The sequence below is a fragment of the Stegostoma tigrinum genome, chromosome 13 (assembly GCF_030684315.1).
Source record: "Stegostoma tigrinum isolate sSteTig4 chromosome 13, sSteTig4.hap1, whole genome shotgun sequence".
Classification (NCBI taxonomy): Eukaryota; Metazoa; Chordata; class Chondrichthyes; order Orectolobiformes; family Stegostomatidae; genus Stegostoma; species Stegostoma tigrinum.
This window is the reverse complement of record NC_081366.1, coordinates 23,356,641-23,372,348: the sequence shown is the minus strand read 5'-3', so window position 1 is coordinate 23,372,348 and position 15,708 is coordinate 23,356,641. Positions and strand designations below refer to the sequence as shown.

Below are 15,708 nucleotides of genomic sequence, written 5' to 3'. Positions count from 1 at the left end.
CCTGTCCCTACTTGTTTACAAATGAATGGGAACATACAAAATGCTAAACCGAAAGAAAAGGGTCTATTTAGTTTGTTTTTTGCTGGCCTGCCAGCCACATGATACAATCAGAAAGCAATGGAGAAACAAATCTCTGTGTAACCTGTCTACAATGAGTAACTGACAGAAACTGTCCAAACTGGAACTGAGAGTATTTTGTTTATATAGTGAGTAGGTGCACTATTCTTTTATAAGAAAAAGCATCACTAAATGCGGCAATGTTCATCAATGTGCAAGAGCTTTTTGGAGCATTTTCTAATGTATACTGCCCAAAATTGCAGTTTATTGCTTAACTCATTGTTTGAAAATTTCTACTTGCTTCTTGTGGTTAAAAAAAACTGCAGGGAAGCAGTGAGCTTGGTGTTCTGTAATTTGTTGAAGGGGTACCCTTCAAGAGTTAAACTTTGAAAATTCAGGAATTAAGAATTGACCAGTCAACAGAAGTATATTAATGTCTGAGGAATTGCAGAGTCAGGCTACCTCTGAAGACTGGCAAAAATAGTACGGTTTTCTTAGATTTGGATATCCATTTCCAGCAGATCTCAGGTTTGGTGATGAGAGAAGAGGATGGGGTAGAAATCACACATGTAGAAAGCTCGAATTCAGTAGGGCCATTTTGAAATTACTACTTAGTTCAAAATAGGTTTCACTTCTGTTTTTTCAAGGGCTTTAACCTGTAATATGCAGTCATGAATTCATGGAGAAAGCTTTAATGCTTTTGAAGAGTAGACAAAGTCTGTTCAATTATTATAGTATGAAATATTTGAAATCCTCAGCCCATTAGCAATGTGAAGATGTTCTCTGTGTGCAACAAAATTAAAAACTAACTTATAAAGAATGTACTTATGATAGGAAAAGATTCAGTCACTATAGTCCCAGAGGACTGTTCATCGACTAGAGAGAGAGAGGCAACTGGTCATGAGCTGAACCTGATGGTATAATGGGTGAGGCTGAGAAGGTGGGACCTTCATGGTAACATCAAGCAGAATGGGAATTGAGCCCATGCTGTTGGTGTCATTGTGCATTACAAGCCATCCTCCCAGCCAATTTTGCTAACTGATCTTCACATTTATGTTACAGCTATGCAGAACAAATCATCTCTCATTGTTTATATTGTTTTGTTGGAAGAAGCAGTAACATAGTATTATATGCATTTGAATGTCATAGGGTATCTCCAAGTCAGAATTACTCATCTACATATGATACCTACTGAAATGGCATTAGGACATTGTGAAAATTTTCCTTAAGAACAGACCTGGTTAATACAAGATTAGTATGCTGTACTGGAGATGGTATTAGTGTGTAAATTACCAGAATACTATGTAGAAATGGGTAAGCTGCTGCATATAAAATGCTCAGTGTCAGCTGATAGCTCCCCTCTTGGCTTCATAAGAACGGCGTTGTACTGGGATTGCATAAGCATCACTCACCTTCTTCTCTGTCACATCACTTTCACACTCCATTTCACTCTTGGTGCTTTCTTGTTTTTGATTGATTTTCATTGATATTTCAGATTGGAGATTTGTTTTTATTGAAAATGAGAGTTGATTATCTTGCTTGTTTCTAATCAAAAAAATAGGAACACAAAGCACGGATGACATTTCCAAAGGACTGTCTTAACACTGCCAAATGCCTGGCATTAAGTAAGACCAGAACTATCCAGTTAATCTTACTGTAGTTCTGTCATTTTAATGTATATTATTTGGAAAGGAAGAGACTGCTTGTGAACTAATATTGTTTCAAATCTCTGATGTGGGTTCAAATCTTTCTCAAACTACTGAGACTATTCATCCTGTATTAAAGAGCAGGAGATTTGTGAGTTAAATAAATTTGAGGGAGTGTTCAATAGTTACAAGCTACATCATAAAGCTGTTGGTGAGTCATGATAAATTCTCAAACTTTCTTGAGCACACAATAGCTATAGATCAGGTGAGGATTTCTTTTAACATGAGGAACAGAAGCAAGAGTAGGCTATTGGGCTGTCTCACTACTATTTCATTATTCAAAGTATCATGGCTGATCTTCCCCCAAGAGTCCAATCATTTAGAGACAGAATAGAGGCAGGAGATATGTTCATTCCATTGTACTTTGACTGGTTTTCCTGGGTCATAGGTAATCTAGCATTTTGATATCCTTAAGTACATGAGAGAGAAAGGAAGAGAAGGATATGTTGATGGGTTTTGCTAAAGTAAAATGGAACACAAACACAAGGGTGGACATGTTGTACAAACTATGTAACACTCTGTAGAGTAAACTACCATTAAAAGTTATTCTGTTAACACAGATCAGGGAACTTGGGACTAGTGCAATATCTCTTCCACTGTCATGCCAGAAAAAATGGCAAGAGAAGTCAAGATGATGCTATCTGATTAGCACTAAGTGGCCCTGCTGCCTGTATTTTCAAATAGCAGTTTGGGTTTGGAAAGGAGTGATCGATTTTCTCAACTTACTTTAACTGGGTCCATGTCTGGTTTATGCCAGGCAGAGACAGTAATAATAGAGCCTTAAATGTTGGATTCCTCTCCGTAATTCCACCTAGGATTGTGTCTTATGGCCGTTTAACAGACAAAGATTGGATAAGCAGGCCTGCCATTGCCAAATCACTCTGAGCTCCATGTTCCTTACATTAGAATTATCAAGAGGTCACCTGGCCTTGCCTGCCACAGTTAAGTGCTCGGGGCCCATCTTGTTAACTCATTTGTTTTCCAGATTTCCCCTTGCTCTCCAGTACCAATATTAGCAGGATTTATACATCCATGATCCCTACACTTCAAACTGAACCCAATAATAGAACTACAAGCCCAAGAACTATCTAGTAAAAGGCCATATTAAGTTGAATATCAGGAAACACTCATTCCCAAAATGATTGATCAATGCACCTCTGTATCAGGCAATAGAGACAATAATCTTGGAATGATTTAACAAACAGATGTTGCAATGAGAGTAACTATGCTTTCTGGGGATGGATGAGGTTAGATGGGTCAAATGGCCATTCTCACTTTGATATTCATCCTAAGGGTATTACAAAAATAACATCAAAGATCATATACCTAAGGTTAATTTTCAAGCCAAAGTTGTTCAGCAGAGTGTAGTTATATTTTCCGCAATCCATTTCCTTAACCGCACATAAGATACTAAATGATACAGATAACCATATCAATGTCACATCTGTCTATTCATTCATCATGCAACAAATTAAAGGAATACAGGGAAATTGTTGATGGATCCCAAAATCAATGATATCTGGCAGTTTTAATAAATTATTGATACTAAATAAGTTGCTGGAACATCAATTATTACTTTTTGCTGTGTGCAATTGTGAGGGTGGGTTTTGCTACATCTATCCTTAAATGTGTATGATGCCGTGTGATGAGTAGCATTTCGCTTTGCTTCTGCCTTCATTTACCCTCACGTCCGGTTTGTCTAGACCATCAACTGGTTTTTAGAGCGGTTGGGACACAAAGGTACCATCTTTTTCAGTTGTTCCCTGCGTCAGAATATATATTTCATTGTCACTATCACGTCAAAAGTGACAGTGATTGGGTTTTTCTGTATGACCTGGGTTGTGAATGACCCATGGGACTAATCAATGATCTCTTTGTATTGGAATATTTTTGATAGCATGTTTAACAGTGAAGAAGCATAGTGCTGCTTGCTTAAGTTAAGAACTAAGCAGAGATGAACAAGTTCTGTACTGGGGAGAAATTAGTTAAAGAAGGAAAGTAGCTTAAACTTGCTGGCACCAGTGTTCTAGTGAGCTGTCTAACAAGGGGAGTAGAAAGGATTTTAAATTAAATTGTGGGATATGTTCACAATACACATTAATGATTTGGGCAAAGGCATTGAATGCCATATTTCCAAATTTGCAGATGACACTAAATGACTTGGATAGACTGGCTGAGTGGACAAATACTTGGCAAATGCAACATAATGTGGACAAGTTTGAGGTTATTGTCTTTGGTGGCAGAAACAGGAATATTATCTGAATGATTGCATTTTAGGAAAAGGTGAGGTACAACAAGACCTGGGTGTCATGGTGGAACTGTTGCTGAAGGATGTCATGCAGGTGCAGCAGGCAGTGAGGAAAGCTAATGGCTTGCGCTCTCCTTCGTAACGAGAGAATTTGAGAATCAGAGTAAGGATGTATTGCTGCAGTTATACAGGGAATTGGTGAAGCCATACCTTGAGTATTTTGTGTGGTTTTAGAGTCCTAGTCTGAGGAAAGACATTCTTGCTATTGAGGGTGGCCTGTGAAGGTTCACCAGACTGATACCCGGGTTGGCAGGGCTTACATATGAGGAAAGACTGGATCGAATAGACCTGTGCTCACTGGAATTTTGAAGGATGGTGGGGGGTGGTGGGTAGTTGTCACAGAAACATATAAAATCCTAATGGGACTGGACAGGCTAGATTCAGGAAGAATGTTCCCAATGATGGGGAAGTCCATAACTCGGAGTCACAGTCTAAGAATAAGGGGTAAGCCACTCAGGGCTGAGGTGAGGAATAACTTCTTCACTCAGAGACTCATGAACCTGTGGTAATTCTCTCCCACAGGAAACTGCTGGGGCCATTTCATTAGAAATGTTCAAGAGGGGGCTGGATGTGGCCCTTGCAGCCGAAAGGATCAAGGAGTACAGAGAGAAAACAGGAAGGGAATACTGAATGGTAGTGCAAGCTTGAAGGTCAAAATGACCGAGCCCTGTATCTATTTTCTATGTCTCACTGCACTCAATTTTGAGACCATGTGGTAAATCAAATAGTAGAGACAAAGCAAGGCAGTCAGATATTAATATGGGAAATGAGGAACCACCCTAACAGGAAGGGATATATTTTAACTCTAAAAATAAATCAACAGGTAAGGCTAAAAGTTTTAAGAATAGTAAAAGTATATAACTAAAGGCTGTATATCTGAAAGCACCCAGCATTCAAAATAAAACAGATGAATTGATAGTGCAAAGAGAAATAAGGATGATGTCAAGGTCACTAAGACTTATGTTGAAATAAATTTGGGCCTAAAAATCAAAATTTAGGAAACACAGAAAGCAGGAAAAAGTGGAGCAGTAGCTTTGTTAATTATTAATGCTTTTAGTGCAATAGACAGGGATGACAAGGAAGCAGGGTGTAAAAATGGTTCAAGTTAAGTTGAGAAATGTTAAAGGCAAGAAGTTACTTATAGAAGTGGTGCATAGGTCCCCTATCAGTAACCACAGAATAATAGGTGCTTGTCAGAAAGGTGAGAAGATAACCATGGGGGATTTTCATCTGGAAAAGTCAGATGGGCAAAGGTAGCCTGGGAGAGAAGTTATTAAATTGGTTTCAGGATAGTTTCTTAGAACAGCATGTATTGGAGCCAAGCACAGCCTGTACTAGTACTGTTACTGCGTAACAAGATAGGATAAATAATGATCTCACAGGGAAAGCACCAGAAGGTAGCAGTAATCCTTCTAACTGATTTTTACTTCAATTAGAGAGAGAGAGAGAGAGATGATTGGATCCAAGATTAGTACTTAAAATTTAAAGAAAGGGCAATTATAAAGGCATAAAAGTAGTAACAAAAGTGAATTAATAAATTAGATAAAGGAATGGGTGAATAGAAATGCAGTGACTGATATTTAAGGGGATATTTCTGAATAAATACAATGAGGAAGGGAAACAAAAATCCAAAGATAGGGCTCACTATCTGTACTGACCAGAAATGTTGTATATAGTATCAAAATTAATGAAAAAGCACCCATAGTAGTGCAAAGATGGCTGGCAATCAAAAGTTTCAAATATATAAAACAGCAAAGAATGACTAAAAGAATAATAAGGAGAAAAAAAAGAGTATGAGAGAAAGTGAGTTGGCAATATAATAACAAACAGTGAGCGTTTCTATTGATAGTGAAAAATGAAAAATGAATAGTGAGCATCTGTCCTATAGAAATAGGTATGGGAAAATTAATAATAGAAAATAAGGAAATGGTGAAAAAAAACCTGAAAAGGTATTTTGCTTTGGTCTTCATTATAAACCATACAAGGAACATCTCAGAAGTTGAGATAACAAAGTGTGGAGCTGGATGAACACAGCAGGCCAAGCAGCATCTCAGGAGCACAAAAGCTGACGTTTCGGGCCTAAACCCTTCATCAGAGAGGGGGATGGGGGGAGGGAACTGCAATAAATAGGGAGAGAGGGGGAGGCGGACCGAAGATGGATAGAGGAGAAGATAGGTGGAGAGAAGAGTATGGGTGGGGAGTTAGGGAGGGGATAGGTCAGTCCAGGGAGGACGGACAGGTCAAAGGGGCGGGATGAGGTTAGTAGGTAGGAAATGGAGGTGCGGCTTGAGGTGGGAGGAGGGGACAGGTGAGAGGAAGAACAGGTTAGGGAGGCTGGGACGAGCTGGGCTGGTTTTGGAATGCAGTGCGGGGAAGGGAGATTTTGAAGCTTGTGAAATCCACATTGAAACCATTGGGCTGCAGGGTTCCCAAGTGGACAATACCATTAGACCATTTCCACCACTGTTTAGGAACCACTGCTTAAAACAGCAGTCACCCAGCTAAAACAGCAATGCGGATTTTTTTTTCTCTCTCAGAGAGTCATAAGACTTTGAATCACTCTTCCTCAAAAGGTGATGACAGCAGAGCCTTTGAATATTTTTGATACATTGATTCTCGATAAGTAAGTGGATAAAATGCAAGTGGGGGTATATGGGAATATGCAGTAATCAGATCAGTCACATTCTTATTCATGAGGCAGACTTGAGGGGCTGAGTGGCCCTCCTGCTGTCCCTAAACCATATGGTCTGTATCAAAATTATTTAAAAATATAGACTTCTGCACAGTCTTTCCATTTCCATATCATATAAATAACTAAACTGTTGTTACTGGATATTAGTGGACATTGCAAGTAGCATTGCACAGCCATTCTTGGTCTGAAACCATTTTTAATGCCTAAGTTCATACGCCATCACGCTGCTAAACACTATCCAACCCTTCTTCCATGTTCTTCTTGCCTACATAAGGACATATTGGTGATATCTGAACATTATACTGGAGAAACACTGAAATCTTTCAAAAAATATGTAGATATATTTCTCAAAAAAAAGGGATCAAAGGGTTTGTGGAGAAAGCAGGAATGGTGTATTGAGTTGGATGAACAGCTATAATTAGAAAAAATGGTGGAAAAAGCTCAAGGGGCTACACCCGCTTTAATATTCCATGTTCCTATGTAACGAAATTGGAAAATTGGAAGGAGAACAACTCTGCTTCAACCTTGGACAGTTCAGTGCGATACTGTCGGAAGCAAAAAGTAGAAAATAATAACTAAAATCACTTCATTACAGCATAAAGCATGACAGATTGTGTTCCAAATATATCTTTCAGCACTCACTTAGGCCTCACTGAGCAAACATAACTTTTCAGTACTAGTTTTATGTATTTGCAGGTTACATGTAGCAAGTTGTAATTAATTTACTTACTTATTCTTGGTTTCCTTCATCATTGCCTGACTGTCCATTTGCTTTCTCCTCTGACAAGCCTCAAGCACTGAAGTATCCTTTTGAAACAACTCTGTCACAAGATCCATTATAGTTTTCCGTGTAGGGCTGGGATCAAGGACATCTGCTAGTGAATGATCCTCATTAATAATTTCCTTAATAAGCTCCTCAATTCTGAGGTCTTCAGGAGTCTTTGTCTTCACCCTTACATGGACAGATGTGGATCCTGGGTCTTTTGAAAGCTGCTGAAATGGCTCTTCCCCATTGTCTTGATGGTCCTTTACTGGAAAAGGCTGGCTGGTCTCACTTTTGTCCTCAGCAGACTTTGCAACTTGTGCCATCAAGATTGGCACAGGTCTTTCAATAGCGACGTCTGAACTGTTTGATGAGGATCCCAACACTGTTGACATTGACCTGTTGTGATTTTCCTCACCATTTTCTCCAAGATCTAGGTGAAGAGATTCCTTCGTTGACAGTGAATTCTTTCCTCTAGAAAGGAAAAAAAAAGCTGGAATCATGCCTAACGGCTACAATTAAAATGCTTTTTGAAAAGCATCTCAGGTTTATAATAGAGGCATTAGCAACTCTCCTCTATCCATCTACCACACACCCATCACAAGTATCTGCTTTGCATTTTAGGCCCTCAGCTACAATTAGGCTTCTGCCAGGGGAAAAAAAAAGCAAAGGGAAAGGTATTCTCCAATAATGCCATTAGATTTCTCCTGGTGAGCCTTAAAGGAAAGATGTTGGTGAGGACTGTTGACAGAACCCTGAGCCATCAGAATTCTACCAAGCTGGATTGGTTCATAAAACATTTTTTTTAAAAAGTATTATTTGAACTTTTAATATATTTTTGGGCTTGTGCGAAAGCCGATATTGTTTTAAAATTAGTTTCTCAAGACAGCTGAAATAAAACTGACTTTCCTCATAAACTGTACTTCCAATTGAGAAGTAGCTTTCACTATCATTAGGGCTGAAATTGATCCCTCGCCATATAAAGGATGATACTGGTTCACTCACTGGCATTGCTAAATTAAGAATTCTTGAGGCCCCATGAACGAACAATCAGGGTTCTGTCCTCACAGAACAGCACCATACTACTCCCCACCTCCAAAACTAATTAATCTTTTGAGCAGCATCAATATTCACTGCTGCAAACTGGCACTTTGAGGAGTTGCAATTCTGATGCCAAGCTTAGCCATATGCTGTCTTTATTAACAGACATTCTCACAGGTGAAATACAAGCTGTAAAGGAAACACTGGAACTGTTCAATATGGCCACATTGTCCCTAATACTACGTTTTGTAGTTGCAACTGAAACTGTGCTATGTCTGTAGCCAAATTGAATTGAGACGCTTAAATTTTTACATCTAAAATTAAACCAAGAACTGTGGATGCGGGAAATATGAAACAAAAACAGAAATCGCTGGAGAAACTGGAGTGTCCAGTGAAGAAGGGCCACTTGACTCAAAACGTTACGTCTACATTATCTCCATAGATGCAGCTAGACCTGCTGAGTTTCTCTAGCGATTTCTGTTTTTGCAACTTTTTAACAACTATTAAGGTAATTGTAAGGTAATTGTTAAATTGCTTCAAACAAAACTGCAATACTCTACAGAAATCTAGATAAAGAAGAGCAAGGATTTGCTTTGAATAATGAACAGATTTTGCTGCCTTACCTGGTTGATTGTGTAGCTGATTTGGTTTCTTTATTCATTGTTATTTCCGTGGGTGAAGATTCAAAACTTTTTGAATGATGCTGTTGTGAGATGTTGAATTGAACAGAAAAGTTTTCAGCTGCTGAACAAGGATCTGTCGTACTGTTTTTAGATATGTTGGAAGAATCCTCAACAAACACATCATCTCTCCAGGAAGACAGGGAGGAAAGGGAATGCGCCCGGTCTCTTGAATTCCACAGTGGAGATTGCAGCCTGGAACGTGGAGATGGGGATGTAGAAGTTGGGGATTCTGCAGAAGAACCCCTATGAGCCTTGATTACTTTAGAATTTGTCTCAAATGTAGTGAGAGCTGAAATCTTGTTAGTTCCTAACATAATGCCTTCCTGCTTCAATTTAATCCCCTCTTGTTTGGGAGAAGGCAATCTTGATAGTGGTGGACGTTCTTTTTTCAATGCCAGCGCCACTTTAATCCATTTAGTTGGAGATCCACTGGGCTTTTCTTGAGGCACCATATTTCCAGTTTGGGAATCTACTTCACTATCAATGGCAGAGTGGTGGAGCTGGTCAGAACTTCTGCTCAGTACTGCGGAACTTCTGACTCTTGGCGTCTGAATTTCATCCAATGACTTTCCTCTTTGTCTGGCAAGGATGTTTTTGCTAGGGGCCATGTTTTTACGCTTATTTTCATGACAATTTGAATAAGAAATCCGATCAGTTACAGGATTGATTTTGCCAGAAACAGACCTGAGAAGGAGCATTACAAATTTGAAATATTTAGATTGTGAAAAAAAATTGGAGCACGTATGTCATAAAATTAACAAGTGTTGAGCAAAACCAAGATTCGATACTTTTCTCACCTTAACTCTCACATCGTTGATATGTGGAATACCCCCCATGGGAAAAATTTAGAATTTGGGGTCACAGTCTCAAAATAGGGCCTCTCCCATTTAAGATGAGGAGTACTTTCTTCTCTTGGAGACCATTAGTGTTTGGCATTGTTACCATAAGGAAGCAGTAGAGCATGAATGATTGAAAAATTCAAGGCTGAGTTGGACAGAAATTTTGATTGATATGGGTATTAAGGGATATGGGGGTCATGCAGGAAGTTGAGGCCATATCAGATCAGCTATGACTGGCAGACCAGGCTTGACTGGGTCTACTTCTGCTCCTATTTTGTTGCGTAAACTCCAGTTAAAGCAATTAATGATTTATCTTTCAACATTTCCCAAAGGAACTGTAAGAATAGCTGGCTAAGACCAGACTTGTGATATATAAAAATAAGTATTATTATTTATACAACAGTAACTTAATAAGCAACCCCAATCCAATAATACATGGATAATGGTGATCAAATTATAATGATCATATACAATTTTCTCATGTGTGAGGACAGGGTTTATGGTGTCCTCTGCTGGTGAATGACTGAATTTCTCTAGGGTTTTCGAATTCTAACCACAGAATTCAGAAATGGTCACAACAGAGAAGTCGACTATACAGTTTATCATGGCCAAGTGGCCTACTCTGTCATTCTCACTCTTCCACATTTCCCCCACAGCTGTACAATGTTTTACCTTGTGTTCCATTACTGCAGAGGAGGAAGACTATTGAATCATCTGAGATTATTTGGGGACAATATCCCTACATAGAATAACTGCTCATTCACACAGCTATGATTTCTATGGTCTGTGCCTACAATCATTGCCTTAAGCTCAGGTATACAGCTCAGGTTCCCACCCCCCTGCCATACTAACCACAGCGCTGACCTAGCTTTGAATTGGTGCTTCAATTCCTGGTTCTCTGCAACAACACTTGGTGGATCTTGAACGGGCAGAGGTGGCAAACAATTTGGGGATGATCATCACTGTGTGACTGGCTGCTCAGTGCTTTCTCCAGATTTGTTCCAGCAGAAGAAATCACAGCCAACCATGAGATGAGAAAAAGGCCTCTGTGATAGTTCCTGTTACTTGCATTGCAACAGTGGGTACTGGAATCACTTCTCCAGTCTTAGAATTCACCAGAGAATATGACTGAAAGAGGGGTTAATATAAGGACTTTCAGAGTGTTGTTATATTACCATGAAGAACATTTTCAATTTAAAAGGTTATCACTTTTTGCATAAGCAATCCATTAGCTGTCTTCTCTTAGAGTCATACAGCACGTAAATAGGCCCTTTTGCCCAACTCGTCCATGCTGATTCTACGGCAAGGTATGTGGGCAAGGGACATACCCGAACATGGTTCTGTCCCAAAATGAACACAAATCTGGAAGTTGCAGACTTGTTTTTCAGGGAAATGATCCTCAGGCTAGGAAACAAGGGCAGGCCAACATCTTCAGAATAGGCAGAAGTATCCCTCCACTTCAGTTCTGCTTCTTAAATATTGAAGCTTCAAGTTCAGTACATAGTCTTTGCAAAGACAATTTTGTCACTCACCTGGAAGTGTTTCTGCTGTTACACATTTGTTTCATTGGTTCTGAGCTTACAGCAGGAGCTAAATCCTTCTGCAACAGGGAAAAAAAATAACTTTATCAAAACATGGTTATTCTCTTCAGTTTGTTTGATTTAATTTCAATGTGTTTTAAATTTATACTTTAAACTTCCAAAAAACTAATCAGGAAACAAGGCAATAGCAATTCAGTGCACATTTCTAGTTCCCTGTACTATAAAATATTTACTGGGATAAAAGATTTACTAGGATGTTACCAGACCTGAGCGATTGCACTGAAGAAGAGAATTGAACAGGTTTTATTTTGTCCTTTAAAATGAGAAAACTTAGAGTTGACTTGATTGAGGTCTTTCCAATTCTGAATGGATGGAACAGGGTAGGTGCAGAGAGGACATTTCCGCTTGTGGAAAGACCCTAAACTTAGACTTTCAGTACAACTTAATAATAATTGCAATACAGAAATAAGGACAAGTTTCCTTATTTGGGGAGTGGTTTGAATGTGGAACTTGCTAGCACAGACAATGGTAAACGCAAGTAGCTCAGATACTTTGAAAAGGAAGTTAGATGAATATGTGACAGAAAAGGGAATATACGAAAACACTGAACCCTGCATTGATTGGTTGAACTGTTTTGGTGCTGCAAATCTATGTAATTCTAAGTGATGCTGTTGCCATTGTAAAAGTGTCAGCATGTTTATATGTAAAAGGATTGTAACAACACTGCTAATTCGTAATTAATCATGCAACCAACATGTGTGCTCTAATTATTTACAAATTCTGATTTCATTGTGGTTAAAAAATGAAAATGAAAAGCTTATTTTGCAAGAGGAGCAGCATTTTCCTTAATTTCTCTTGAGGTTAATATGGTAACAGAGTTTTAGCACAAAAAAATCAATATCATTTAGCTACAGGCCATTTCAAAATCTTAAAACCTATAATCCAATGAGTTTACAGTACCCAGCCATTGCTGCAAAATTCTCTTCAATGTTTTCAGAATTCCTATCCTCTTCCGACCCTTATCCCTAGCCACATGATAAAGAACCAGAAACTACTTGGAAAACATTTGGTTTGGATCTGGCATTCATGGGGCTAGTTCACTTTTCTTTATATAGCTTTTTCTACATGGCTAGTTGCTCATCCTTCTTACCTGTCACTGCTTTCTGTCCCTAGCAGATGCATTTGGTACCTTTCCTGCCATTAACTTTCTCCATTTATTTGAGCTGTGGTTCAGCATTGATACATGCTGGCTTTCCTGAAGTGAATAAGATATCAGCCCGGAAGTGGGAATCAAAGCCAGAGCATCTCAGCTCAGGCGGTGCCAGGGGGACAAATCAAGTGAGAATGACTCAGCTACTAGCTAATGTACATACCTGTGAAGATAATGGAGATGACTTTGATCTTGGGCGCCCAACAAAATGAACGGACCTTGGTTGGTTCGGTAATTTATCGGTGGATGCAAACTTTCCAGAAAAACTAACGTCATCTGCCCGCTTTTGAAAGTGATGGTTCTGAAATGGCTGGCTTAACTGGCTACTGGGAGACGTATTGGTGCAGATGGCTGGCATTGCCAAGGAATCGTCCCATGGTTCCCATAGTACATCTGCAGATTTGTGTCTCGATATGTTCTGCCCTTTGGCAGGGCTGAGGTTGGAACATACATTGGAACTCCAGTCCGAAAACCTCCTGTGCGAGGTGAACCTTCCCATTTGACTTTGTTCACACATAGGTTCTGTGCTACGGGGTCTCTGACTTTTCTTACGTTCCATGTACTCAATTAAGGCTTTGTGCTGAATGTGCTTTAATGCCATGGGTGCATTTGCTGCCAAGGAAGTTGTTTCAAACAGTTGTCGCATGGAAGCTACAATGCTCCTCTCTTCATGTGGGTTTGGGAAATTGTCATCCTGCTCCCATGAAGGAGGGAATTTTCTTGAACCATTTGTCACACCCAATTGATTTATTTTTTCAGGTACTGAATGATACATCGTTTTCTCTTGCGATGTCAGTCTTTTCCTGCTCCCCATATGGGCAGCCTGGTGCTCAGAAGCCAGAGATTTAGCTGGTAGATCCTCATGTAATACTTGCGACGATGACATTGTGGTTGTTGGATCATCAAGGAAATGCCTTGGGTCCGTCAAAGAGGCTGTTTGTAAGTGTGTGATGCTTGGCCTCTCAGTGGGTTTCTGCTTAGCTCGGTTTGGCCAACTAAGCTGAAGATCTCTACGTTTAAAAGAGGTCTCCCTTAGGACCATAGTTTGTGCGTACTTCACTTGGTCTCTATAAGCAATTTTAGAAGAAACAATTGGTGTTCCTAAGAGGTCTGAAGATTCTTCATTCAATTGGTTGAGTTTGGTAGGTTCATCTAAGAGCTGCAAAAAACTCTTGCACTTGTGAAACTGTTCCTGTTTGCTCTGGAAACCCTTGCGCAGGTCTTGGTTTCTGTTCCTCTGATTGTATGCCTCCTTTGAGTCCTCAGTGGCTTGTATTTTCTGATTAGTATTTCCTGCTGCATTTTTGGCTGTATTTATGCTTTCAAAGGTAAGACGATGCAGCATTGGAGTATTTTCAGCAGTGATTATTCCATCGGTACATAACTGTCTTGCTGTTGTAGACAATTGGTTTGCTAAAGCATTGTGGTTAGTTCTTGCATCTGAATGTGGGAGTATCTGAGACTCTGCACTGTCTATGCTATTTCTCATTTGCCTTTGGCTTAAATACTTGCTTTGTATTGCTGACTCAGGCACTGTAGGATGTAGTTTTGAGTTGTGAGAATTTTCACTGGGTCCACAGTAGAAGATCTGGCTGCTGCTGGCGTTGTTATGCCTTCTAAATCCAAATTCTCCACACGTGGATTGCAAGTCCATGGCAGGTGACTGAAGAACTAAATGGCTGGTACTCAATGGATTCAAAGATTCCTTTCTACCTTTGCAATCTCCAGTTACATGAGGCTTAGAATGTGCCTCAGATTTATATGCTTCTGTAGTGTTTTCTTGGTCCTTTGCTTGGATAGGCCCAGAAATACCTTCTGCTGGCCAAGGCTCTCTTATAGATGTTTCTGTATGTGTGCTGCTGGTGTAACAATATGACACTGCAGTCTGATTACTTTCACTAGCACTAGTAAGAGTTACTACAGGTGATAGATCAAGGTGCTGCTGTCTAATAGGGTGTGGTTTAATTCCGTGTGCCAGTGGGAGATTGTTGATTTGTTGTTGCGATTCTGCACAGTCATGTGTGACACCTAAACTGTAATGGACAAAGGGAGGAAGTGAATCATTTGAGTCGTTCTGAGATGCCTTATCAGTACCTTTGGAAGGAAAATTGACAGCACCTTCAAGTGATTGACTGTGCCTTTCTGGCACAAAACCAGTCAAGTTTGAAGTGGGAGTACACCATGGAGTTCGCGTTTGTCCAAGGTCATAAGTAACTTTACCAGCAGGCAGGTTTGTGGTCTCCTTAGATTGGAGGTAACTTCTATTAGTCATCCCCCGTGTCTTGCTCTCGATTAATGAAGACCTCTCAGCCACATTTGGGAGGCATAACTCATCATAGCTATAATTGTTGCCAAGACCATTATGCTGCTTGGTAACTAGGAAACTATCATGGCGTATTGGAGGAGGAGGTGGGTTTGACCAATTAAACTTCCTATTATTACCATTCCGAGAGGGGTTATCCATTGGCGGGAACACGGCTCTCTCTTCAGTGCTCATAACACCAGCATCGCAGACTACTGCGTCAGTATGTTGCAGTGTCTCTGAATCAGGACCCCGATACAATGCATATCCTGACTGCCTGGGATCCTCACTGCAATGAGCTACAGACAAGTACTCTGGAGTGTTGAATGAAATAGAGAAGGAACTATAACCAGAGTCCCCTTTGCCACGCTGGTGGTTGAACGGATCTATGTGACCGGTAAGCCTGTCAGGAGAGAAGTGATTTGTGGTGGTGTCCGTCTGATCCAATCCATCCATCCTTCAACTGCTGTTCAATAATCTGGTCTTCATCATTTCCAAACGAGACTTCAAAGATTCATCTAATTTCTTTGGATGTGCCAATTTCTGAAAAAAAAGATTAATTACAA

General features: G+C 39.8%; 1 protein-coding gene across 4 annotated transcripts in view; it reads right to left on the bottom strand.

Annotated features, from left to right (window-relative positions):
- Positions 1-15,708, bottom strand: part of LOC125458319 (protein Shroom1-like) — a 74,885-nt gene that overhangs the window by 24,177 nt on the left and 35,000 nt on the right. For all 4 annotated transcript variants that reach the window (XM_048543512.1, XM_059650611.1, XM_048543511.1 and 1 more), the window contains exons 2-6: positions 13,004-15,685; positions 11,622-11,689; positions 9,191-9,934; positions 7,494-8,000; positions 1,470-1,602 (exon numbers count right to left, since the gene is read on the bottom strand). In XM_048543512.1, the coding sequence (XP_048399469.1) occupies positions 1,470-1,602; positions 7,494-8,000; positions 9,191-9,934; positions 11,622-11,689; positions 13,004-15,598 (4,047 nt within the window). In that variant the 5' untranslated portion in view covers positions 15,599-15,685. The remainder of the gene's footprint in view (positions 1-1,469; positions 1,603-7,493; positions 8,001-9,190; positions 9,935-11,621; positions 11,690-13,003; positions 15,686-15,708) is intronic.